Source organism: Platalea leucorodia, assembly GCF_965183815.1.
Source record: "Platalea leucorodia genome assembly, chromosome: 5".
Classification (NCBI taxonomy): Eukaryota; Metazoa; Chordata; class Aves; order Pelecaniformes; family Threskiornithidae; genus Platalea; species Platalea leucorodia.
Genome location: NC_138827.1, coordinates 59,310,438 through 59,337,674, shown reverse-complemented (window position 1 = coordinate 59,337,674; position 27,237 = coordinate 59,310,438). Strand labels below are relative to the sequence as shown.

The window sequence follows — 27,237 nt, the reverse complement described above, 5'->3', positions numbered from 1 at the left end:
CACCCACGTGGGTGGTGGGGCTCACTGCCCCATTTCCCCCTCACCCCCCAATCCCCCTTCAGCCCCCCTCATCCCTGCTCATCCCTCCCACCTGTCATTGCCCCCACGACCCCACCTCCCTCCCATCCACCCATCATTGTCCCCACATTCCCCCATCTCCCCTTCACTCCCATCCAGCTGTCAGTGCCCCCAACATCCCCCCTCACGTCCCGATCCCACTTCAGCCCCCCACATCCCCCGCTCACCCCCATCCACCCGTCATTGCCCCCACATCCCCCCTTAACCCCATCCACCAGCCACCACCCCCACATCCCCCCTCAGCCCCATCCACCCATCATCCCCATCCACCAGCCATCACCCCCACTTCCCCCCCACCTCCCAATCCTCCTTCGGACCCCAAATCCCCCCACGCCCCTCAGCCCCGACTCCCCCCCAGCCCCTCCTCTCCCGGGGCGAGGGCGGGGCGGGGGCGGGGCCGCCCCCCTCCCGCTGCCGGGGCTCGGTGCTGCGGCGGCCGCTGCCGCTCGGGGCTCTGGGGCGGCGGCGGCCGGGGGACGCGCCGCGCCCTGTCCCGGGCCCGGCCATGTACGCGGGTCGCAAGCGGAGGAAGCCGGTGCCCCGGGCGTGAGTGGGAGAGAGGGAAGGGTCCCGGGGAGGGAGGGGGACAGGGGGGGACGCGACCCGACGGGCGCCCGGTAACGCGGCTCTGCCCGGCAGGGTGCGGCCGGGGCCGGCCGAAGGCGGCACCTCCAACCCCTCCAAGCGGCACCGGGAGCGGCTGAACCGGGAGCTGGAGCGGCTGGCCGCGCTGCTGCCCTTCCCCGAGGAGGTGGTGGCCGGGCTGGACAAGCTGTCCGTCCTGCGCCTCAGCGCCGGCTACCTCCGCGCCAAGAGCTTCTTCAGCGGTAAGGGGCGCCGCCGCCGGGAGCATCCCCCTTTTCTTCCCCTAGAAGTGCTTTTTTTTCCCGTTCTAACACCGGATTTTCTTGCTTTGCAATCTCAAGCTTCGAGGCTTCAGGATGCATCGTGCCTCGGCAAAAGCAGAGCTCGCACTCGTTTGGAATTGGAGGGATCTGGACAGATGAAGTTGATTTTGTTTGTGGGTTCCGCTGGAGTAGAAAATTGAGGTTTAGGCTGGAGGGTTTCAGCGTGATCCCGGGCTGAGGCTTTGGCAAGCAGAGCTGCGAGGGTAGCAGCGTATTGTGCAGCCCAGTTGGAAAGTTTCACAATGCAAGTGACTTTTTTTTCCCCTGTTATAATAGACTGATGAAATACTCAGTGTGCTGACAATGAATAATAATTACCTGTGGTGCGGTTACAGTTTATTTGGGAACCTTTTAAAATAGACCACGTTAAAGGCATGTCTATATTCTACTGGGCTATAATTGTTGTAATTAATAGGAGCCCACAGGAGGGTATTTAGGCAGCCCTGGATTTTCCTGGTGAAATAGCAGTGGCTTGAGAATGCTGCATATGCCATCAGAAACACCATAATTTCTCTTTTTAACTCCAAATCATTGAATGTATTGAATGCCCCCCCCCCCCTTTTTTTTTTTTTCCCTTTTCCATTCTCTTTTAAGCCCTGCTTGTAGGATTGGCAAGCGGGTAAAATGAAAAATGAATGGCCTCGGAGAGGAGTTGTTTGCCTTGCAGCATCAGGTCAATTTGTTTGACTGTATCGGCTGTGTTTTCCACAGTGTTTTTGCCCTGGTATGGAGCTCTGCTGCGTCAGTCTTTGCGACGCTGAATGTGTTGCCCGAAACCCATCGTCTGTGACGGTGCTCTGAAGCAGAGGAGGACCAGCGTGGTGCTGGTGTTTCTGAAGCATGCTTGTTCTTGCGCGGGGTGGAAGTCCGTGGCGCAGTGCGGGCCTCACTCTTCCCCTGAAACGTTAATAATTTAAAGTTTTCTGCTTAAAGAATTTGTAAAAGCGGAGGGGTGGTAGCGATTCCTTAAAACAGCAGTTTTGAAGTGGCTGGTCTTGTTGCAAAGCATCACACCAGGAGCTGCTCTGGGGCTTGTCATCCTTTGCAGGGTGATTGTGCCGGGATGCCGCCCAAGCTCGGCTGGGCAACAGTGAGCACAGGATGACTGGGGGGGTGGTCCCCCGCCCTGCGAGCATCCTGGTAGGGCTGTGCCTCCAGGGGTCCGACACTCCCGCGTTCCCTGCGTGGTGGGTTACTGTGGTTTTGCATTGTGAGAAACCGGGAAATCCCATTCTTAGATTCTCTCTCATTTTTTCTTTTTTTCTGTCATTCCATCTGGTTTGATTTCATGATGCCAACTTCCCAACCACAGAGTGCGTGTGTCTGAAGCCATGGGATGGCACCCGCCTCTGTCAGATTTAAGGCAGGTCACAGTAATTCAGGTGTGGGAGGGAAGGAGGAAAGCCTCATCCTTTCAGATGCAAATAGTGATTGCAGACCTTCCTTGAGTCTCTTCTGCAGCTTTAAAAAAAAAAAAAAAAAAATCTCTAAAAGGAGCTCTGGGCAAGCCCATCTACAAAATCAAATTATTTTAAGTGACTTTAGTCCCTTTCAGTGTGAATGCTGGAGTGATGTTGCTCTCTGACAAGCTGTGCTGGAGCTGAGATGAAGTTCAACTTTGGACTGCTGCTGTTCAAAATACCCTGCTTATTCCTTTCCTGCCTTTTTCTTTTTTTTTTTTTAATTTTTTTCTTTTTCTTTTTCCTCTTTTTGGTCATCTGCATGTTTAGGGTTTTTTTTTCTGTTGGTCTGTCAGGGAACAGGGTTAGGAGGGACAGCCAGGTCTGCCTGCCTGCCTGCTCACTGCTGAGCTGGGTGGGCTCACCTGCTCCAGCTCCCGCTCAGCATCCTTGGATATGTGAAAGGGGATCCCGAGAAGGCTGTTTTAGCTGCTGAATGCTGACAAGTTCTGTGTGAGATTGGGTCGGAAAATGCAAGTGGTTTGGGGTCTTTTTGTGTTTATTGAAAGCAGCCAGCCTGTCCCAGAGCCGTCAGGAGGCAGCTCAGAAACAGGCAGTGCAAACCCTCCTATTGACCAGGGAGGAAGGAAGAGCTGACCTCTCCCTCGCTCAAGTGTGTCCCTGCTTGAGCACTCCTTGAAAGAAGACCAAGGAAAAGCAAGGGCAGAAACTAGAGTGTGCTGCCATGCCTTGTGAGGAGAAACACCTACGCAGCATGTCTTCCTGGAGCAGGTCTGAGGTGGTGAGAATGATCACTGGCATCAATTCACCCAGCAGGTTTATGCCAGCTGCTGTTTCTCCAGACCCCTTCTTAAATAATTCATTGTATGTCTCCTTCTTCGGGCTATTTGAAAGTTAATTATTTTTAAATTTTTTTCAGCATCTTGATTTAATGCATGGCTTGTGTATGGGGAAACTGGTATGGGCATAAGTGACTAAAGCACAGGTGGGTTCTAGGTCTTGGTCACTGGTAAAATCTTTGGGAGCTTCTCTCATTCTGTTTTGGGCTCCCACTCATCTTCTGGCCACATGATAAATTCTTTGAAATGCAGAGCAGGCTTCACAGCTCTCCTTAAACACATACCTGGCCAATCTGCACAGGTCAGGGTGGATTGACTGAGCTGTGCGGTGGGAGCAGACCCGCTGTTTAGCTGTTGGAGATGGTCGAGATACTGCATGCAAGAAGCATCTGAGTGCGCTTTTATCTGAACAGAGGAATTTTGAACACTGGTTTGGGGAGATATTGCCAGGAGGTCTTTGATTTTTAAAAAGACATGTTTTTCCTTCATGCATGTAGATTTTTATATTTTAGATGGCCTAAACTGAAACTGTCCCTGCACCCTTTCTGCTCTGTTTGGGAGCATGACTTTAGGCCTGCTGTTAGGTGATAGAAATCAGAGGACTTAAGGCCGTTCAGTGTTTTGTTCTTTAATCTTTGGAGTAGTTTAGAGACCATCAAACATTGTCTTTGTTAAGCAGCATTATTTATCTAAACAAACGTTTCCTGAGGGTGACGTGCCAAGTACTGGGTTGGGTGTCTCTGCTGTGAAGCCCCTGATGCCGGATTGTCTTCTTCCAAAGGACAAGAGCATCTGTGTGTGTGTTTGTCTACTAATTCTGTTCCTTTTTTGTGATCTGGCAAATCTTTCCAGTTTAACAAAGCGGGAAGCAGTTTAGTGCCAGGAGTTTGCCACGTGTGTTCAGCATCTCTGGGGAAGGAAGGTACTTGGCCATAATAGCTCTTGGCCATGGTCTTCTCCTGGAAGGAGGCACTGCTTTTTGCCTTGTACAGCAATAACGATATAACACTGTTTAGATGAACACTGGGCTGCAAGTTGGGCGGACAGATGTCCTGATGTCAGACAGGCGGTTCTCTCTGATTTTGACCATCTGAAGGACCCTCTGGCCCTCAGGACATAAAGTAGCAAAGTGCCTTGGGATTGCAGAGTGCCCGCCCCAGGACAGCAGATTTTCCTGTGGCATAGTGCAGGGAGCCAGTGAGGATGGTGGGGAGCCAGCTGTGCCACCAGCAAGCACACCCCAGTGTGCCACGTTTGATCCGTGGTACGGTGGAATAGGCTTCTCCTGTGATGGAGCAGCACTGCTGTCCTCTGTGAGATGCCCAGGTGCCTTTCTTTTACCCTGTTGCCTGGCTTTACAGCTCAAAGTGTATACAAATGCTTTCGGTTTGTGGGAATGCTGCTTACCATGACAGAGGTGAACTTAAGTGGGGGAGCAGGGCCATGGGACAACTTAAGATGTTGAGAGAGATAGCCTGCCAGGCAGGTGGACTCCAGTGAGGAGCCCAGCCCTGCCCATCCCGCATCCCATCCTGCTGGGTAAAGCAGCACTGACCCAAACCCAGCACCGTTAGCCTGGACCAGGAGGATCAAAAGGAGATGAAGTTGGCTTCCAAATCGAGGGTCCTACCCAAATGTCAGTGCAAGTTGATGTAAGGGCTTCTACCTTCTCCTTTCCTATCCAGGTCTCTCTATTCCCCCTTGGTGAGACAAGTATTTTTAATTCTTGTTCACCGTCTTAACCTTCCTCCCTGCTCTGCAGGAGGCTCTTTCAGTGCATGTGGCTTGGTAGAGGTGGAAGCATGCTGCAGGGCTGCCACTGCCAGAGCCAAGGAACCAGGCGCAGTGGTCTGCATCTCCCCTGAGCCCGGGAGTCCCCTCCTCTCTCTCCTCTGATGCTAAGGACCATCCTCAGAGCAGTGCAGTGAAGCCAAGCCACCAAGCAGCCTTGTTCCCTGCAGCCGGCACCACCACGCCAGGGTCTGCACGGCGTATCATACCAGATGAGCGCCAGCAGCTTAGCCCATCGGTGCCTGGCAGGCTGCTCCCCTCTAATCCCTCGCTGTTCCTCCCCTTGATGCTAGGGCCTGGCAAATGCTGCTGGCTTACTGGGGGGGGGGTCCCCCTGTTTCTTCTGCCTTCCTCACCCTCTGGAAGGGGGGAGAGAAGAAGGGAAGATGCTCCAGGGGAAAGTTTGTTGCTGGGTCTTGCCCTGCGTGGTTATTTGTTAGCAAAAAGGAAGATGCCTCAAAGGCGCCTTGTCATGTGGCTGTTGGATAACATCTGTGTTGCTTGGTCCACTTAAACACCCAGTAGGAAGTCAATTGGCAGACCTCAGAATGGGCAAGGGCTCAGTTTGGAGAAGTATCTCTCACAGTTTGCTCCTGCAGCGTGTTGGGAAGGTTGTCCAAGCTGTGCTTCTCATCCTACAGTGAGCCAGGCCCTTTTGGGGTGTGAGAGCTAGCCTGCCCTGAGCATTCGCTTGCCCTTGGGGGCCAGCTTGGTGTCCCCAGAGGGTCCCATGCCTGTCACGGATCTGTGCCCATGTGGCTCTGGTCCCAGGTGCCTGCACACCAGGGCTTTGCCAGGACTCAGTGGTAGCCTGAACTGATCTCAGCTGGGCTTTCATGGGCTGTTTTTGGACGGCTTTTCCAGCTGTTCCTCAAACTGAAGCTGGGGAGGAGGCAGCACAGGGCAGCATGCTACTGGGAGCACAGATGTTTGCTCACTCGGCTTAAATAAAAACACTTTTGAGGTGTCTGTGGTTGCTACGGCACCAACGTCCAGCGACTGACCTGCAGCCTTCATTTCATGTGGGGCTCTGAATCAAGTCCGGGATTTATAAACCATAGGATGAAGGGTAAGAAAAGCTTGGTCCATGGTGCTAAGAGGTGTGCGCTTGAACCTCACTGCTGAGCCTTGCTGTAAGCCAGTAATGGGCTAACTCTGCTTCGAAATGGGGGTCCTCAGGGATGCAGATGCACCTCTGCCCGTGTGCAGCATCCTACCCGGAGAGCTGGGCTTGCCAGCAGCCAAGGCACGGCCTCTGGGCAGCTCAGGTGCATTGCCGGCTGGGAGGAGGAAAATACCCTGGCATGTATTGTGGCGTTAGAAATTTTTGGCTCAAGATGGATTATCAGCCCCACAGTCTGTCATCGTGGATCAGAGGGTACATGTAGCCTTCATTTTGGGCTGTATGTGGTTTCGAGCTATGCATAGTATGCTTTATACAGAAGGTTAGTGTTGTATATCCAAAACCCAAGCAGTTTGCCTCTCCCATGTGTTATAAAAAAATAATGCTCCTGCAGGTGTTGAGGGTTTGGGGATTTTCCCAGAGTCCTCTTAAAATCTCAGGTGGCACCTGCAGGATCGATGTGCAGCCTCAGGGCTGAGCCTAACCCTTTAAACTACGGTACGAATCCAGACAGTTACTGCTAGAGCTGTGATGGCACAAAAAGTGCGTAAGCTGCTCCCTGGCTGTCAGGTCAGGCTGGAAAAGGCTTTAAATGATATAGTTGTTATAGACCGTACAACCATGCCCCTGAAACCTCTGCTTAGGGTTGAGGATGTAAGACTGGGACGTGCGTTTATTGATGTGCAGGTGTTTAGAGATGACTAATGTTGCTTGTTTGCTTTCTCTGCTCTCCCACCTTCTGAGCTGTTCGGCTACCGCAGATAGCTGTAGCAATAAAGCCCAAGGGACTGTTTAAGAAAATAAAGCCTAGTCCTGTGATCACCCTGCTCTCTTAATTGCCTAGGAAATGAGCTGGCATTGAAGGAGCAATTTAAGCTGGGAAAGTCTTGTGACTTCCCTTAGGTAGGCAATTTTCCTGCTGCGTGCTTTCCTTGCCAAATATTTCCCCCTGGCTCTCATGAGAGTAGCTGGTAGGAAGCTGTCACAGGTCCCTGGGGTTTACACTGGGCTCTTGGTGGCTGCCTGCTCTGCTGTCTACAAGCAACCGGGGTCTCTCAAGTGTTCTTCAAATGCAAGCATGGGAGCAGAGCTGGCAAGAAACTCCAGGTTAAGGTTTTGGGCTGGGAGGGCACACACATGAAGCTCCTGGGGGATGAGTGGGAGCGGGAGCGTTCAAACCATTATTGATGCTGCAAGGAGGGAAAGCCTGGCAGGTCCTTGTCCTCTTTGCCTTGGTTTAAACCTCTGCATGTGCTTCTCCCTTTGAGATCCAAGTGCCTTCAGAGACGCAAAAGAAGGCTACGCGTAGTCAAAGCCTACAATTGCAAAAGTGCAATTAGATCTTTTAACAGGACATCCATTATTCACCACGCGTGCTCATGGAAGGTGGTGTATACATACTGTTCAGGCAAGGGATAAATAATTCATCTATTTAATGAAATTTGTTTCAACAGGGAGCTGTGGCAGGTATTATGAAATACTAAGTGAAACTGTAGTATCCATTATGAATAAGCAAAGGGAAACTCAAGAAGTATTTGCCGGTTGCTAGAAAATGGGCTCCGTACAGCTCAGTGGTGAGAAATGAACCGATGGTTCAGCAGGCCAGAGAGGAGATGGCTTTGCTGCCCCGTTTCAGCAAATCTCTGCCTGCTTCTCTCAACATTTCCGTGATGCTCTTTCCTTCTAATGCATTTCAAACACCCCACATCGGAGGAGCTGCTGGCTGCATCCGCTAAGTCTTGCTTGTATGCGGAAGTGGAATAATTTTGCATTGGCTAGGAAGAGCTCAGTTCATGCTCAGCAAGAACAAGAAAAAATCCCAGAATAGGATATACTTTACTAAGTGCATGTTCGTGTTCTTCTCAAAATAGTTGGAGACATGTAAGCTTACTGTAAAACATGTGGATTAAATGACAGAGCAATGATCAGATTTGGCATGCTGACAGCGTAGGTGCCATCGGAGAAGCCAGAGAGGAGGTCACAGTGCTTCACCTGCCTTCACAACAGCAATTTAGCTTTCCACCGGTTTGAGCGTGGCAACCAAGAAGGCATTTGGGCCCAATTTTGCTCCCTTAGCATCATGCCGTTTTTCTCTGCATTGCACACTCCTGCTGAGCTGTGGCTGTCTCACCTGCGGGGTTCCCACCAGTGGAAACGAAAGCTCTTGTGCTGGTTTTACTGGAGCATTGCAGAATTCATGCGTCATGCTGGAGGGAGAGAGTTGGGCTCTTCCTCGGCTTTTTTGGGTGGATACACTTGCTCTCGTGGGTGGATGGGGCACGTCCTGGAGGATCTCCCCAGCAGTGCCCTGGGGAGGGGGGCAGGCAATGCAAGCCCGTGTGAGCAGAGGGACCATGCAACCCAAGGGAGGAGGGAGATGGGTGACATCTGATACATGCGACCTTAGGTTGCTGCAGTAGGAAGGGGAACTTGCCTGCTCCCATGCTGCCAGAGGGCTGTGGCAGGCATTGCTTGCCTCCTACCTGGGACCTGTGTGAGGTCATCAGCAAAACTTTTCTTATGCTAGGGGGAAGCCCCCCCTTTTTTCTTTTTTTTTTTTTTTTTTTTAAGGAAAATATCATTCTTACTGGGTGGAAAACACTTTTCTGTGTAAGCGACTTCTAGATTAAAAGTGAAACAACCTCAGTTTATTCAAAAGAAACCTGAAGAGATTTTTTTCCCTAAGTTTCCAATATTCTGCTGTTTATTCCTGCAATATATTCCTTCAATAAAGTGCAGGAAAACAATTTTGAGGGGCTATTTAATGTGAGGGTGTGTGTACTGAGCAGCAGAGCTGCAAGTCCCTCTGCCCAAGTGTCTCAGGGCTGGAGACGTGGGTGGGAAAAGAAGATCTACAGATATCTTACGGTACGTTTTTTACTCTCATGTGAGTGGAAGACCTGCTTTTCAGGGAATTAGCAGAAATGACAGAAAGAGAGAGGTGGATAGAAGGCAATTTCATTAATAAATAAATCAACCAATCTCTCCTTCCCCTGGAGAGTGTCTGATACACACTGGGGCATTGAGCCCTATGGCAGAATGCTTGCAAGGGAGCACCATTACCAAAACCCCTCTTCTCTCTCCGTGTCCAAGACCTGCGCAGACGAATAATTGCCATGTGCCATAAGCCATCACTTGCAGCTGGGTTTGGTGTTTCCTCGCCTTGTTTAAATGGTGCCAGCAGTGGTGGGGAGACACGACCCCTCGCTGCTCTTGAAGAGCCATGAAGTTGTTGGGTTTCCTTCTGCTACTTCTTCTGCGTCAACACCTGCAGTAGATTTAGGACCGAGTCATCTCATTTTCCTCCTTTGCAGTCAGCGGCCAATGTGAAACCCTGTTCCCACTTGGAGGTTTTGCTGTGTGGAGGGAAGGGGGCTGGGAGATATCCTCTCAAAAATGTTAATACCCGCTTGTTGGTGCAGAGATTTCTCAGGTCTGCAAAGCCCTGGCAGGTTCAGGAGTTCACTGGCAAACGTGGTAGGCGGCAAGGTGTCCCTTCAGCATCACGTGAAACAGCTTCCCAGGCTGGGCACCAGGGGAAACGTCGTCCTGAAGATGGAGGGAGGAAACCCACCCCCTTTGGCCCCCCAGACCTCCTGCTCCTGGGGGGGTGACAGCACAGGGCCAGGCAGCAGAGACCTGGCGAGCAACATGGGCACCTGTGTCTGAGAAAGCATCCTCCTCCTGTGGGGAGGCAGGGAGCTCATTCCTCAGAGATGGAGCCAGGTGGGGAGAGATTTTCTTCCTCTCTGCTAAAGGCTTTTTTGTGGCAAAATAGCCTGTGGGTACTGGCAGAAGATTATTTTTTCTTTCTTTGAAGAAATAGCAGGAAAAATGTGCAAGCTTTGCTGCTTTCAGGTGACCAACTTCTCTCTCCTCACCTTTCTCCTTCCACAGCTGCCAGTGGCAAAGGTGATGCTGGTGGCTGGAGTGAGGGAGCCCAGGAAAAGCCACTTCTCTCCTTTTTTTTTTTTCTTTTTTTTCTTTTTTTTCTTTTTCTTTTTTTTTCTTTTTTTTTCTTTTTTCTCCTGCAAATGCCTGTCCCCAGTTACACAGTGAGGGTGAAGACTGCACCTTGTCTCCCTGCCCAACGTGAAGGCAAGTGCTGTATTGGGAAGGCCACCTTTCCCCCGGTGCTGAGCTCGCCCCGTTCCTGCCTTGCCCTTCCCCAGGGTAGCCAGGCAGGAGTGGAGGATGCTGTGGTGGCTCTCTGGCTTGTCTCCGCTCCATCAGGCTGATGCGCTGCGACAGTTCTGCTGAATTGCTGACCCGAGGGGCTGTGCGGGGCTATTTATGGAGAGACAAAGCTGGGGAACACCAGGCAGGAGGCCAGCCTGAGAAGTCCGCAGCCAAGAGCAGGTCATCTTTGGGGTTCCTTGGGTGGCTTGGATGGAAAACACGCTGTTTGGTGAAAGTCATGGGGAAAATCCCCATGGGGATTCTGGTTTATACGACAGCAGCCCTTTGGCCCCAGTGGTTCAATCCTGTTTGCAGGAGCAGGCTGGGTTTACTGTCAGGCATCTGCACAGAGGACAGTGGGCTATCCTCTGATTTTAACTTGTGTTTCCTCTGGCCCCACAGCTTAGGAGCAGCCCAGATGCTGATAGCAAAGTCTATTTTTAGGCAGCGGTTGTGATCAAGTTTTCCTTTTGCGGGGAAATATCAAACCATTAAACCAGACCTCTGAGTAGAGGGCAGCACCCTTTAGCTGCTCTTCTATCAATCACCCAGGTTTATTTTTATCTTGCATCTCCAGCGCAGCAATCTGGGAGCTAGCAGAAGAGGACTGAAGACCTTTAATAATTCATAGCTCCTACGTTTTGATCCCAGGGATCAGGAAAGTGAGTTGCTGGAAGGACGCTGCCAGAAACCTGCTCCATGTGCACCACAGGACCCTGCCTGGGCAATGTGGCCGCCATGCTTGCACACGGCTCTGCCCAGTGGCCTGACTGTGCCCGGGACTTTGTGCAGGCTTGTTGGGCTCCAACCCATGCAGGGGACCCCGGGCGGTCCCTGGGCAGCAGCGCTCGCAGCGGGACAGCGGTCAGGGTGGGGGAGCAGTTGGGATGCAGCAGCAGTGTGTGCATGTCTGCCCCAGCACGCTCAGGACCGATGCACTGTTGTACAAACTTGTGCCATAAACTTAATCCTGGGCTGTCAGCCCCTCGGTATTCAGATAGCTCCTGAAATAATCTATGCAGGCTGAGCCTGAGGGGAATTTCCCAGACCTCCCAGAAGCAGGAGTTTTTCTGCCATATCAGTTTTTTTCTTTTCATTAGAAGCAATATTAGAACCAGGACATGCTTTGCATTTGGTTATGGATCAATGTCGGTCTTTGGAATGGTCCTGTGTCTGGTGGAAGTGCATTTTGTCCCAAAAGCCTCACATACATACCAGTGAGGCTCTGCAGACCACAGCATCCTTTTTCCCTCCCACCTACCTATGAACCAATGCTTGGCAAACACCCACAGAGGATGCAGAGGACTTTGGGATGGAAGGTGAGTCCTGGCAGTAGAAGAGAGCAGGTCTGCAGGAGATGGCATTCCTTTGCTACATGCTTGCCTGTCCCAGCAGAGAGATGCTGACAGATGGGGGGACTCCACTTTGGAGACTGAACCGGCCCCTCCGCTTGTGGCTGCCCTGTGAATATGGGTGCTGCTGGGTTCAGCTTCGGACCTCGTGGTCCTGGAAGGCTGAGAGATGCGTCTGGAGCATCCACCTTTCACAGCGCCTGGGAAGCTGCTCACCTACGAGCTTCTGCACGCAAGCATTGAGGTCCTTCAGGTTCTGCTCCATGTGGATGGAGGAGCTGAGTTTCAGCAGCTGCTTTGGCAAAGCACAAGGTGAGCTGAGCGTTACAGAGCCTAGTTTTGTTTACATGCTGGTGGCTGGTGCCTCATGCCTTCTGACTTGCTACTCTGTCTTGGCTTGTGGCTTTGCTCCTGTTGATAGCTTTATGGGGTGTTAAATTACTTCCAGGGTCCACTTGATGCTCCTGTTGCATCTGAGCGTGGCAGCTCCTTGACACATGTAGCACAGGAGCCAAGAAAAGCAAATTCAAAAGAGCTTTTGCTGTCTCTGAGCAGGGGCAGGCTGCAGTGGTAGCTGCTGCTGGTGCCTCACACCTTTCCTCCCAAGTTCTGGTGGGAGCAGCTGGTTTATCAGCAGCCAAATGCTGCATTCTGTCCTCATGGTGCTTGCAAGAAGCTTCCTGGCTTTGCTGCATTCTCCGCGATCCCCTGGACAGGCCTGCCATACATAGGCTTGTTGTCATCTTTAAATATTATCCACCCTAAAATATCCCTGGGATTTGTTCTCTTGGGGAGCACAGTACAAAATTTACAGGTACATCTTTTAGTTAAACTGACAGATTTCCTCATCCATATTTATTGTGCATCAATTGCTATTAGGTTGCCCGCAATCTCGGATGTCTACATTAGTATCCATGTGTGCATTTTTCCATGTTGTTTTTCTCCCACTGTGAGCTGTGGCTTGCCTTAATTTGATTGAATAAACCCGCTATGTTGCTGAGGTGTAATGAGACATCGTCGACCGGACTGTCCAGATTGTACCCTTCAAAATGGCACATTCCTTATCCTGGAAGAGAGTGAGGTTTGCCACAATGCCTTTCACATGTCTTTCACTGCTGTTGCTCAGCTGTCCTTCGCAGAGTCGGGGCATGCATGGGCTGATCCGTTCTGGTTCAGCATTGCAAAGAAATGCTGGGTGCAGTGACTCCCCAGCAAAAGCAGATCTGCTGCCGTGCCCCAAGAGCCAGTGGGGTGTGCATGGTGTGGCACCAAGGGCTGGCTCTTGCTGTTTGCAAGGAGTGGTGTGAGGCGTTGACCCTGTGTCCATAGCAGGACTGGGGACCTCCGTGGTTGCTGTTGCTAAATGATAAGAGAGATTTCCAGCTGGTGAGCTCACTAAACATGTCCTTTTGTGCTACTGGTTGCAGGTAATTGATGATAAATGCAGGACCTTGTAGTTATTCTGCTGATGCCTGTCTGATCCCTGGCTTTAACTGCTCTTTACTTGTAGGTTTTTAAAGGTCTGGGGGTGGGACGGGGGGGGGGGGGGAAGGAAGTTAAGGATATTGGGTGTTAAAGGTCTGGGGGGGGGGGGAAGGGGGGGAGGAAGTTGTTGAGGTTATTGAGTGGGTAAAAAATGTCCTGTTAAAATCAACTCTTTTGAGGGGTGAAGCAAAGGGCTGGCAGTACATCACAGCTACCTCTGGCAGTGCATTGCCCAGCTTTGCAGCCAGGTCCACATTTTGGACATTCATGGTGGTGACTTGTGTGTGTTACTGCAGCACTGAAGTCTCTTCCCTTTGCTTCGTGCAGTTGCTCTAAAGAATCACAGTGCCAAAGAAGTGGAGAGGGATGGAGACTACAGCAACGGACAAGCTCCAGGCTCAGCAGCGGTACCAGAGGGCGAGCTGCTCCTACAGGTTAGTGCTTCTTGCTGGCCACCTCTCCCTGGTAGACACCTTCAAGGGATTTTCCTCTTGTCCCCTTTCCAGCTCCTTTGAATTTTGCCCAAAGAGCAGGCTGTTCTGTTATTGATTGCAGGATGTTTTGATGAAACAGTGATTTCACATGGCATAGCACGTGGTGTGCTTCTGACTGAGCAGAGGTTGAAGACCTCTTCAGGTCCCTGGGGCAGAAACTGTGTTGCTTCTCCTCGCCTTTTCCCATCCTTCCTGGAGAAAATTGCCACCTGTAAATCGTTTGGGTGTCAGAACCCCCTCCATCTCGGTGGAAGCAGTGCTAAACTTCTGACCACAGAGATTCAGCTCTTCTGCTTCTCTGCCCTCATGTGTAAATGGGCCATAGGTGTGACACAGGAGCCAAGCAGAGGAAGACATTTTGAGTGTGATTTTCAACGTGGGCACACTGGTCCCAACTCAGGGATGTTGTCCAAACACTGGTGAAAACAGGGAGGAAAATGTCATGGAAATCTTCCCTGGTTTTCAGGTCGTGATGCACGACATCGAGTACATAGATAGGTGCTGATGGGCCATATCCTCAGCCCATATACACAGGGTACATGGATGTATCCTGGGAGCTCTGCAAGAGGCATATAGTTGGCTCCTTTGGTGACGCTGGAGGCAACGCTGGAGCATGGCTGGGCAGAGCCTGCTGCTTCCATGGTTTATTGAGAGACACCGGGAGATGACCTCCTGTCTCCAAACCATGCACGGTGAATAGGAAGAGGTCAGGCTCCAGCAGCGTGAGGTCCTGCGAGGACATGGGTCTCCCCTTCCTTCACCGCCTCGCACCCAAGCATGGGCTGCAGCGCTGTCCCCTGCCTGGCTGTCATCCAGAGCAGGGTGAGCGTGCTGGTCAGCCTCAGCTCATTTCCAAAAGCTTGCTCAGCTCTTAGCAGTAAGTATAATTACTGTCCTGCTTGAGAGCTGGGGAGCCAGGATCTCAATTGTCTAGTGAGAGAAATGCTAAAGCCAAGGTGGTTAATAACCAAAAAACTGGGAGTTTTCTGCTGTGGATATAACAACAGTGTGCTCAGCAGGGCTTACCCGGGATTGATGTCCTGGTTATCAACTTGATGCCACCCTTGTAGAGGTACCAAGCTGGTTGTTAAAAGCTCTGGGTTTATGTTTGGCTCTTCCAGGGGCCCGTCTGTGTGATGCTGGACACAGCAGGGGCTCAGAACCTGCCTCAGTGCCACAAGGAAATGCTCCTGCATGTTTAAAAAAACTACTTCTGTACCTTTGACGTACAGACTTCCTTTGTCTCGTCTCTTGGTCCACCCTGATTCTTCCCTTCGTCTCCTCTGATTTTTCAGCCTTACTTTTTTGGCCTGTCCTTTTGCGCCAAGACTCTCCAGCAGCAATCTCAGCAGAGGAAGGTATCTTAAACTGGAGTTAAGCATGAAAATCCCTCTAAAGGGGCCAAGGCCTTAGCAAGGCTGAGGACTGGGTGGACCACATCTGCCCAAGTGCACAGCGATGCAGGTACACATCACTGGCTGCAGGGTGTTAAATCAGCCTGCTGGTCAGTGCAGTTAGGGAAGGACAGAGTGCTGCAAGATGTTGCTTGCTGCTGACTTGGCAAAGCAATGCCTCCGAAGCTGCTCAAAGGGTTAAAGTGCATTTGGCAACACTAATTAACCTCTGCAGCAGATTCCCACACACTGAGATCAACCCCAGTAAATAGAGAGAGCCGTTTGTGTCGGAATAAAGGGAAGGAGAGGGGGGAGAAACGCAGACCTGGACAATGAAACAGGAGTTGGCAGCAACAATAGCTGGACTTGGCTGAGACTATATGCTAGACCCTAATTAATCCTGATGTCTATACATTACGAAGTGGGGGAAGCAGGCCAGGGCTGGCTACTGTGGCTTCCTTGCCTGCAGCCAGGTTAGTGGTACAGGATGGCTTTGGCGCTGGACAGCCATAGACCTTCTGGGATCCACACTGCAGGAGGACTTCTGCCTTCTAGAGGGCTCCTGCTTCGAGCTGGCAGGAGTGTCCCCACAGGGACCTGTTGCCCTTAGGGAGGGGTGGCTGGGTGGTGCTGTCACGGCTGTGAAAGCTGTTTGGCTTCTGGGGAGCTAAACCGGTGATTTTCTTGGGTTTTCATGGCCTTTGCTCTTAGGTAGCACCGTGGGCTTGAGGTGTTTGCTGGAAGTCTACCGGGATCATTTCAGAGCTGGGGAAGCTGAGTCACAGAGCATTCACAGACTCCACTCAGGGTCAAGGGGAGACTGCTGTGGGCCTGCTCCCAGCCCTGGCAAAGTGATGACATGGTCTTCAAAGCACTGGGCTCTGCACCACCGAGGCTTGCCCCCCATGGTTGGCAAAGGCTGGTGCATGCCTGCAGTGCTTAGGAGCGCTTTGAGGTGCTCCCCTGGATCCTGACGGTGCCTGTGCTAGCAATGCTCTTCTGCAGATCAGCTCCTGCCTGGTGCCAGCAAGAAGGGATGAAAAGCCAGGGCTCCTGGGAACAGCAGCTGCACTCCCAAACTGGTAGGGAAGCTCCTATGCACCTTCTAATCTTCACGGATCTCCAGGTGCAAAGAACACTGTCAGCCAGCACCCTCGTCCCTTCTCCCGTGCCCTGTCCTGCCAGTCCTGGGGCTGCTGGCTTGGAGAAAACACCCAAATTACTTCCCAAATTTGTTAAGCTGATGAGCTCCTCTTGAGGAAGACGGAGGCTCCAGTCAGCTCAGCCCATTCCTGCCTGGGAATGCAGTGTTCCCTTGGATGTTGACTTTGCAGTCCTGGAGCTTGAGGAGAGGATGAAGGGGCCGGTGAACTGTAAAATATGTAAGTTGTGTAGCATTAAAAATGCATTGGAAACTGGGTTGATGGCTGCATTTGCTGTTTTCTGTGGAGAGGGCTTAGTGCTTTGAGCCTGCACGGGCAAAGGAGCTTGAGTATTTATTTTGTGAAAACAGAGCATGGCATTCAGCCTGTTTGGGTGGAGGGCGTGCACAAACAAGCACGTGCTCCAGGATGGGGTGTTCACAATGTGTAAATCTGTACACCACGCAGAGAGCGAGCTCCAGAGGAAGAGGAGCGTGGCTGAGAGCATCTTGTGGCTAATGTGTGCATCCCAGGCGTGGATGGCTGCAGGCATCCCTTTCCCCCACAAACACTGATGCTTGGTCCGTTAGCTGCCCTGTGGTTCTTTGGAAGGACGGTGCTGCGCAGGTTGGATGAGCACCTTGCAGCACGTTGTCACTGGATGTGAGTTTGGGGTAAATCATTTATTTGCCGAAAGAAAAAGGTACCCTAAGGTCAGCCAGATATTCTGTGGTTTTCCCCCAAGTCCAGGGACCAGACTCAGCCTGTCCTCCCTCCTGCTTTGAAAGAAAATGGCTTTTCAGAAATCAGATGTTTTTGCTACGATTTCAAAAGCCAATCTTATGCTTTAGCTTTCACCTTTTCCGTTTTCACTAGTTAAGGCTCTTTGCAGTGTTGGGTTGGCCACCTCGACCACAGGGTGAGTGATGCGGGAGGAGGGAGTGGGCAGTGGAGACAACACCTTTCCAGGCCTTGTTCCTTGCCCATGGACAGCCCAGGCAGGCACAACACAGTCCTTCTCCGGGCCTCTCCTCTGGCACCTGGGCAGGACAGGAGGGATGCAAACGAGGTCAGGAGCTGGGCAGGTTTCTCCCAAACCAGGAGTATCCCCATCCACATGGGCCAAGCAGCAGCAGGGAATGCCCAGCCAACGCTGGCAGCACACAGTGATCTGTGGTGGGTTTGCGCTCCACTGAACATCCCCCGGCTTTTCCAGCCTCACACTGTCCTAAGCCATGTGCGGCTGCCAAGACCCTCCCAGGCTATGGGGAAGATGGGAACTACCTGAGCGGAGCCACCCAGGTAGATGCAGGTCAACATTAAATGCAGCTGACATGAAATGCTGTTTTGATTCAAGGTTGTCAGAAAGGCTTGTTTCTGCCAGAATACCAGCATGGACCAGTTCCTGATGGTGTCTGGTTTCGTTCTGCAAGCTGTTCTGAGATTTTTATTTGCTCTTCGCATAGGATGAGTATAAATGTCCAAGTCTGAGTCTGAGCAAATGCTTCTGGGATGGAAGCAAAGTTTTCCATCAGTTTGGATTAGGGTACGCTCGGGCAGCTGTATGGAAGAGCTACGTGACCTCAGAGAAACCTAGCAAAAGGTACCATCTGTTTTCTTGGTGAGCACAACTCTGCCGGTGTTGATCCCCAATTTTCTCTGTCCAGCCTTCAATGGAATTTGCCCAAGCAAGGCAGAGCGGAGGATAATCTGAGAATGAGCTGCAGGCAGAGGTCACTGCTAGGTAGAGCAGACTCGTCAGGTCTGCGAAAACCTGTGTTTAGGCTTCATGTGCTCTGGCACCTTGGCAATTGCAAGAATGGAGGTCTCTGGTGCTGTTCCCATCCTGCAGGAAGGGTATGAAACCAAGAAGCTGCTTGAACAGTGCACTGGTGGATTTGGTGAGAGCCAGGGCAGTACCCAGTGTTGTGACAGCAAGATGCCATTGGGAAGAACTTTCTTTCCTTCCAGGTTTTCCCATGCTTTGTTTCCTCTCCTACACCTTTCTCTTGGTGGGGCAGTGGCTCAGCTGCCTGCTAGCTGGGATCAGCCAGGACTTGAGTGACCAGTGTGTAAGCAGAATGAAACTCACCATCCAGCTAGAAAAGAGTGATGCGAGTGTGGCATGTACCTGCCAATCTCCTCTCTCCCCTAGGCGCTCAATGGCTTCGTGCTGGTGGTGACATCGGAAGGACTGATATTTTACTCCTCACATACAATTCAAGACTATCTGGGATTTCATCAGGTTGGTGGGACGCCTCTGACTTGCTGTGGTGGGTTTGCAGAGTGGATTTTTCCTTGGTGGTGGAGAATAGCTGAAGTTCCCTGTGAGTAGGAAGCTCTGCAGGGATCACAGGCTCTTGGGGGACTGTGTGGGGCTTTTCCTTGGTCTTGTGAATTTGAACCCCATGTTGCCACACACGGTTGTGGGGAGGTGTCAAAGCAGTTTTGCTGGCCCACAGACGCTTTCCGCCAGCCACATTGACAGGCTATGAGGTTCGTGGCCCTGTTGTGTAATGCCGTGGTGAGATGTCTGGGGTTCTCTGTCCAGTGTGCCTTTGGGCACCCACTCCTCTGGGTGACCCCTGGCAAATCCTGTAAGGCTCCAATGCTTGTGGTTATCTGAGCACCCAGGTAACCTGGAAGGCAATAGGTCAGATTTATGGGGAAGTGGGACTTAGCTACAGTCCTTTAGTTACTGTGGTTTGGTGTTGCTCCCGCACAGCTGTCTTTCCCCAGCATCTGGGGTAGATTAGGACTGTCCACCTGGGCAGAGGGAGCAAGTCCTGGAGCAGGTGTCTCGTTCTCTTAGTAACAGTGTAGAGCTGCGGTGGCTTTGCTGCAGTTTTGTTCCCAAACCCATGTTTTCATCTGATTCTATAAGTCAGCACTAGAATTTTGGAGGACACCATGTTATGGGGATGAGCTTGTCAGAGGGGAGCTGTATTGCTGATGCTAGTGGCTCTTTAGGATGCGGGGGAGGTCTGGCCCAACATGGGCAAGGGGTCCTTAGAGCTAGATGTGCTGTCTGTTCCCACCAACATCCGCTCTGGTGGAAGGTGTCAAGCCTCATTCAGCCAGGGACCTAGTTGAGCACCAGGGAAATTGGGTGAGATGTGGCCCACTGGGGCTATGACAGGCTGTTTCCAGGTGGGACGTGAAAACTGGTGCCTGGGGGCAGGCCACAGAGCTCATGCATTGCTTTTTCCTCTAGACAGATGTCATGCACCAGAGCGTCTTTGAGCTGATCCACACTGAAGACCAGCAGGAATTCCGGCGCAACCTCCACTGGGCACTCAACACACCCCATGCTCCCGAGGGTGAGCCTTCTGCAGAAGGTAAACGCAGGCTGGGAGCCAGGTATCCTGGTTGGCACAAGATGTGTAGCCCCCATGTACGCCGGGGAGCCCAGCTCCCTGCCATCACTTGCATGGGGCTGGCGTCCTTGTGGCTCAAGACATGGCTTCATCCAAACATTGTGGCTTTCCCTGAGTTTCTGTTGCTATGCTCTACAAACTGCCACAGTCCTTGATGCTGGGGACCTCCAGCCCTTTCTTGGGACCTCCAGCCCTTGCTGGGCACCCTTGCTTGCTCCTTTCCCAGTCCCTTTCTCCTACAGGGGGGAAGAGTCTCGGCTCTGCTGCCATCACCTGCAAGCCAGATCAGCTGCCCCCAGAAAACTCCTCCTTTCTGGAAAGGAGCTTCGTGTGCCGCTTTCGCTGCCTCCTGGATAGTTCCTCCGGCTTCCTGGTGAGTACAGACCCATGCTGTGACCTCCACAGCAGGAGGGGTGCAGGCTCACCCCGAGGGGTCCGTGCCACTGCTGGAGCATAGAAGGTGGCCTTGAAAGACCCAGTGCTCCTTTATGCCATGTGCAACACCTGCCTGTCTCAACAAGGAGATATTTCTGCTTTTTATGATTTTTTTTTTTAAATATTTCAAAAAATTTTTTGAAAATATATTTTTTTGAGGTATTTCTGATATTTCTGATTTTTCATAGGTTTGGTCTGTACCTACAACCTCTCTGTGTGGGTTTTGTTCCTCTCTTCTCAGAGGTGCTGAATCTTGAACGAAAGTGCTTTTCCTCCACACATTTTGCCAGGTTTTTGTGTTAAAGGCATCTCTTAAGATCAAGTAGGTGGTGTCCATCCCTCTCCTCTCTGCTGCAAGTTAATGGGGTTCTTACCTTCATAACCACAGGTGTAACAATGCTGTTTCTCTCTCTCATCCTGCTTCAGTTTGGAAACTCAATATGAAGAAAAAGTCCTGGTTGTCTGTTGTTTAGAAGCAACACTATGATCCCTGATGGGGCTGTGATATAGCTCAGTTAAAATGCAAAGCGGCCCATGCATTGCATGATGCGCTGATGCAACTGCAACATGCGCTCGGTCCTGCAGCTGCTGTGCGTCCAAGCCCAGGGCTGGCAATGAGTAGCTGCAGGGGGAGAAGGCAGTGGGCTGGTGCTGCGGGGAGCTCAGCGTAGCATCACTTTGATCCTCCATCTTATTTTAGTAGGAAGCACTGGAATCGCAAGGGACAAGTCGCAAGGGATTATTTGCATCAACTCTGCAGTGAGATGGCTTGTTTTCTGTGCAGCTGTCCTCCCTCCCTTCTCTCTCCGCCGAGTTTTTTTCTGTGTGACACTGAGCTTTTCTTCTCTTCCCAGGCTTTAAACCTTCAAGGCAGGCTGAAATTCCTTCACGGGCAGAACAAAAGGTCTGAAGACGGGTCTGCACTGCCACCCCAGCTCGCTCTTTTCGCTATTTCCACCCCCTTGCAGCCCCCGTCCATCCTGCAGATCCGAACCAAGAACATGATCTTCAGGACAAAGCACAAGCTGGACTTCACCCCCTTGGCGTGCGATGCCAAGTAAGCAGCAGAGCTGATTTGAGGGGCGATGCTGCGGGCTTCCAGCGTGCCAGTCCATACCCTGCCTGGGTGATGTCCCACCCCAGCTCTGCCTCTGAGCTGGGTGCATTCTCGGTCTCCCACAGGGGGAAGATCGTTTTGGGCTACACCGAAGCGGAGCTGCGGATGCGCGGCACCGGCTACCAGTTCATCCACGCTGCCGACATGCTGTACTGTGCCGAGAACCATGTCAGGAGTAAGAGTCCCTTCCCTGGTCCCTCATGCCAGCCTCTGAGGCTGATGAGTGGACTGGGATATGGGAAGCTCCACTGGCTGCTGTGTCAAGCCTGGCAGCTCTTTCCCCATAGGATGCTTTGCTTTATGCTTTGCTGTGATGCTCATGTCACTGCAGGGGGCTTGGGGTGGTGTGTAGTGAAGGGTATTTACCTGGGATGGTGTCCCCTGCCTGTGCCAGTCATGCTACTGCTGTGACCCCACCTGCTTATCCCGGCTGGAAACGACAGCATCGCTGGAGGCAGCCCTGCCTCCGGTGACGTGCTGACAGCCCTTGGCACGCATGCTTCCTCCTGGCAGTGATGAAGACGGGTGAGAGCGGCCTGACGGTCTTCCGCCTGCTGACAAAGGAGAACCGCTGGAAGTGGGTGCAGGCCAATGCGCGGCTCGTCTACAAGAACGGGAAGCCAGAGTACATCATTGTCACGCAGAGACCCCTCGTGTAAGTGCCATCTGGGTCTGCCCAGGCTGCGATGGGGACAGGCTGGCTTTTTTCCATCAGTGTGGGCTCTGGGATGCCCCAAGCAGGGCAGGATGTTCAATTCATCATTACTTCTTGTGCGTTTTAAAGGAGCAGCCATAGGATACTGTGCTTTGATGCTGTTCAGCCACATCCCTCTCTGCAAGGCCACCCCACAAGTACGGGAGAGCACTGAGCAGTGAGTGCCCTGCACCTCACATCCCTGCCCTGGTGTCTTGGGCACCGGTCCAGACTTAGCCTGAGGAGACTGGTGGCTGCTCTCCAGCAGCTGTAGGGACAGGTGCGTGCAGGAACAGCAAGGACCTCAAATGTGGCTGCCATGTGGCAGCAGCCTAACACCCCTGTCCTAAGGGGTGGCTGCAGCGTAGATGAGCAGGGCAAAGGTGTGACTTCTGTCTGGCAGAGCTCTGTTATCCTCTTGGTTATGCTACAGATGTGTGTTTTTATGATGTCTGTATATATAAAAATATGTATGTGTATGTGTACGTAAATGCATACATAAATGTATATGTGTGTGGTTCTGCTCGGTACATGGATGCTGGTCATAGCAAAGGGGCTTTGGCTTGGAGGAATCACAATTATCCATTGCAGAAGCAGTTCACAGCGTGTGTTTGTGCATACACAAGCCCCAGTTTCCTCTTTCTACCCTGCAGAGATGAAGAAGGAGGAGAGCACCTTCGGAAACGGTCCACGCATCTTCCCTTTACCTTTGCTACAGGAGAGGCGGTCTTATACCAAAGTGCTTACCCTCTCCCGGGCTTCCCTGACCCTTTCCAGAGCAAAGGGAAAACCAGCAAGTCCAAGAAGACCTCCCAGAGCCACGGAGGGTGCTCCCAGAAGGATGGCGTTGACCCCAGTTCTCTGCTGGGCGCCGTGATGCAACAGGACAAGGCGGTGTACATCTCCCATCCAGCTCCCGCACCTAACCACTCTTTCAGCAGAAGTTTCATGGACCACCTCAAGGACACATCCTTGCTGGATGCAGGAGGAGATGCCTGGAGTATGGACGCTACTCCAGGTTCTTCAAGCGGGCACAGACTCAAAGAGGAGCTGGTGGATTTGCAGCAGGAGGACCCTCTCTTGGCCACCCTGGACTCGCTCTCAATTAAGAGTGATGAGAGCTGTTCCAACAATGAGCTGTTCAGTGCACTGGAGGGCCTGGGGTTGAATGCTGAAGACCTGGAGCTCCTGCTCCTGGATGAGAAAATGGTGATGGTCAATATGGACCCTGACTGCACCCCATCCCTGAACGACTGTCTTGCCAGCAACAAGATTCTCTCCTACATCCACACCACTCTGGTGAACAAGCACGGGGGAGGACAACAGGTCTGTCCCCTGCTAGGCACATCCCCAAGCCCACGTGGAGGCACTGCTACGTACCAGGCCTATGTGGAGGACGAGGACTCGCAGTACCTGCCCCAGCACATGGTACAGCCCAGCATTGCCCCAGGCCAGCCCCCTGCTCCACTGTGGGAACAGCCCCTCCACGCTGTGCCAGGGCAGCCGCCCCTGCTGCTGCCAGAGCCAGCTGAGGAGGAGGAAGAGCTGTCTGATGGCTCACAGTGTAGGCCAGCTGGGGAGGAGGGTCTGCTCCGCTTCCTCCAGCTGGCGCGGGGCACCCCGCCGTGGGACAAGGCACCTGGCTTACCTCCGGGAGCCCCCTGCCTGCAGAAGCCACCCAGGGCTCCGCAGCTGGAGGGTGACTTCCTGGCCACGCGTCCCACCCAAGAGGATGCTTGCCGGTCCTTCTCCCTGCCCAGCCAGTGCCAGGGCCACATGCGACCACCCAGCCAGCTGAAACACTGTCACTTGCCAATGAATGGGTTGCGCGGCCACAGCCCTGGCTCCGCTCTGCACCTCCTTCCCAGCAGCAGCCCCAGCCCATGGCAGGACTATGTTTGCCCGCTCCTGGGGTCCCCAGCTCAGCCTGGTTTTTATGGCATCAGCCAAGACTTGATCTCCCAGCATCAGGGATGCTTAAGTCCAGGGCCTGGCGCGCCGGTGGTGCGCTTTAACCTGAACAGATTATGCAGCATGGAAACTACGGGCAGCAGGGGGTCCCAGGAAGAGATGGCTCCATACTCTGGGTTTTCCCCCCCGTCCTTATACCAGCTTAATCCTGAGAAGCAGCCGAGCCCTGTTCCCTCCATGCCCCAGCACCCTTTTCCGAGCTCATCTGCAGAGCGCTTCAGCCTGCTGGAGACTCCTGTGAACTCCTATGGGACATACGCCTTCACACTGAGCCAGGAGAGCAGGCACAGGGTAAGGGCTTCTCTGCTTTCGTGCTCAGTTTTTTCTGTGCTGGAATTTCCTGGGGGTCTCAGCACAGGGAGGTATGCACTGCCTGGGCAGTAGACAGGAATCACCTTGCTCTAGCTGGTGCATGGCCAGAAAGGAAGACTTCAGGGACTTTTCTTTGCACGAAGAGTTGAAGAGCAAAAGAGCAGAGTATGAGTTCTTCCTTTTAAAAGGTGTCTGTCTCTGGGTCTGATTTCCATATGGTTTGTTTAATTGCCATTTCTGTACAGGGAGTAATTCCAGCTATGCACTGGTAAGCTTTGAAGGGTGGTACAAAGCATGTGTGAGATAAAGATCTGCTGTATCAGTGTCTTTCCCTTGTGGAAGTGTCCACTGGCCTGTACACAACCCCTATCGAGAGCCCATCTGGCTGCTGCTAGCCCTCCAGCATCACAATGCAAGGTCTGCAGCACTGGACCTGAGCATCACGGTGCCCTTCAGGGCTGTCCTTAAAGCGACTCTCCTGGGATTGGTGCCGACAGCCCAAACCAGGGCTGCTTGGGGAGGGCATAGGGAGTGAAAACTGCCTGGCCCTTTTCCCTCTCCCTGATGCAGACGCCATGCATGTCTGTAAGGGCCATGATCTTTCTGGGCTGGGGCTGATAGCTTGGAGAGCTGGTCTAGGTCCTGGAGGAGCCTGTCTCTGCAGTGATGCTTCCCCAGCCTGTGGCACAACCAGGCAGGGTGAGATGTCAGGGGTGGGTCTGTCCTGCCTCCCTGCTTACCCAGGTCTGCCCTGGTGATTACTGTCCCCAGGGCAGCTTGTTCCTTGCTGCCAAGCATCTTCTGCTACTGGAAGGATGCCCTGCTGTCTCACAGGGATCTCTGTATTAACCTCTGGGGCCATTAGATGCTGTCAAAGCATCTTCTGCTTCTTCCTGAAGGCCATACCTTGCACCTCAGGTCCTCCCATTCTCCATCTCCTCCAAATCGATACACCAGGCGGCTTCTGGCTCTGTTGAAGACCTTGACTCTGGTCCTGCCTAGGGATTTGGGAGCTTGTAGGACCAGTGAAGAACAGCCCCGACACATCTCTAGAGCTCAGTGGCCACCTCATGTGGCTGGCATGTTTTTGGCTTGCCAGGAGGAGTGCAGTAAGGGTGCAAGACCCAGGTGCTTGCTTCAGAGGCAGTCCACGTGCCCGTGATTCACAGACAGGTTTCATGAGTGAGCTGCAGGGCTGTGATACCTGCTCAGGCTCTGCAAAGGTCAATTAGCAGGTCAGCAGGTGAAAATTAGTGCCAGCTGCACTTGCCCTCTATGTGCTTTCAGCCTGTTGTCAATGAAGTGGTGGGTTGCCATTTGCAAGAGGGGACATGGGGGAAGGTGTGGGGATGTGTATGGGGTCGCTGCTAAACCCCTGTATCACTGAGGGTGGTAGGGCAGGAGCAGACCTGCTCCCCCTCTTGCCAGCCTCCTCTGGGCACCAGCCCAATCAGTACAAGCAAAATGCTGCAAAATGCCTCAACACTCTGTTTTCTCTCTCTTCTCCTAGCCCGAAAGCAGCTGTGTTTTGCCCAGCACTCCCATGGGACTCCCCAGAGACTGCCCGGTGCTGAGGGAGAGCTCAGCTCCCCCCTGCCAGCCGCACCCCCAGGCAGAAGTGCTGCCAGATCACCCTGACGCCTCCAGCAGCAACTTCTGTCTCTAGGAGAGAAAGATCAGACTGGACAAAGCAGGACTATTCCCTGGGGAAGGAGCTGCCTTCGAGTTGCAGATAATGAACCTTCCCCCTGCCATGCTCTTGATGTTGGTTGCTTTGGCTGGGCTGTGTTTGCTTGCTTTTTTTTTTTTTTTTTTTTTTTTTAAATTTTCTTATCAACTTCCCCACCATGCTGCCCCTGCCAAGGCTCCATGTGCCAGTCCCGTGGAGATGTCCCTGGCCTGGGGAGGGCAGTAGCAGGCAGCAGGGCTGGAGGGCAGGTTTCCACAGGGCACAGGAGCGAGCTGGGCTGCGATGCGGGTCAGCCGGTGTGTGTAGCCTCGTCTGTATCTCGTGGTGTCCAAGACTCGCGTGGCTCTAGTTCAGTTGGAGGATCTCAGAGCACATTTGTCACTTGCCATCTCTCATCCTACCCACCCAACCTCCTTGCTCTTGTTTCCCTGGTGGTGAGTGTCTGCCCATCCTGCCTGCATATCTTACTGAGAGTCAACTTTGAAATGTTTGGGCCTTTTATGGTCACTGCTGTCTTTTAAATGGCATTTCGAGACTAACTGTGGTTCTGGAAAGAAAAAAAGGATTGCTCTCTATCGGCAGCCAGGCTACTGAGTTGAAGGTGTGACGTTTGTGGCAAATCCCGCAGTTTGCCAAGAAGCCAGGGAGCGAGCTCTCCATCACACCAGTCTTTGCAGTTCTGCTGTTAACAGAGTGCATTTTTTGGTGCATTTTGCCAGGCTTTTGGAAACCTAGGCTGCTTCCATGGCCGTCACTCGGCTGCCATGGTTTGGTAGTCCCTGACAGAGTGTGTGGAAGGCAGCCGGCAGCCCTCACCCTGAAGGACAGATGGGTTTCTGATGGCTAACGTCGTGAAGCTTCACCAAAGCTTTGCAATTACATGCATGATCCAGCACAGATGCAAGACTCGTGTGTCCAAAAAAAAAAAAAAAAAAAGAGAGAGACAGGAAAGGTTTTCACCTCTGGTATTAAATTTCCTGCCATCCCAGTCAGGCACCTGTGGCTGTGGCCATGTTGTACAGATATTACCTGTTTTATAAAGAAAGTAAACCCTGACTTGTGTTCTTGTGTTGCACTGGTCCTTCCCCACCACCAGGTTTCCCTGTGTCCCAGGTGTTCGCATTTGTTAGGATCTAGATTAGACCTCCTGTAGCGAACACGCTGCGTACGACGTGCCCAGGTTGGCTGATAAACAGGTTTTCTCCTGGGTGATGGTGTCTGAAGTACCTGAACAGGCAGTGGGGGTCATTCTCAAACAGCAAGAGCAGGCTGGCATATAAGCCATGGCTTCCATCTGTGCCTAAAAAGATTGCAGATAAGTAGTGGAGCTGCCTAACCTAAGGAGAAGATTTCAGATTTACTGGGAAAAAAAAAATCAGTAAAATGAAGAAAATAAGTATAATGATTACTTAATTTTAAGTACTGATAGAGTGAT

The 27,237-nt window shown here is 52.4% G+C and overlaps 1 protein-coding gene across 1 annotated transcript; it reads left to right on the top strand.

Moving 5' to 3' along the window:
* Positions 1 to 577: 577 nt before the first annotated feature.
* Positions 578 to 25,778, top strand: LOC309591220 (aryl hydrocarbon receptor-like; the record flags this gene model as incomplete). Its single annotated transcript, XM_082313251.1, has 11 exons — positions 578 to 624; positions 718 to 905; positions 13,504 to 13,610; positions 18,362 to 18,451; positions 19,421 to 19,544; positions 19,826 to 19,956; positions 20,873 to 21,075; positions 21,201 to 21,310; positions 21,649 to 21,790; positions 22,483 to 24,091; positions 25,623 to 25,778. The coding sequence occupies exons 1-11, from the start codon at positions 584 to 586 to the stop codon at positions 25,776 to 25,778; spliced, it is 2,901 nt and encodes a 966-aa protein (XP_082169377.1). The 5' UTR covers positions 578 to 583.
* Positions 25,779 to 27,237: the final 1,459 nt, after the last annotated feature.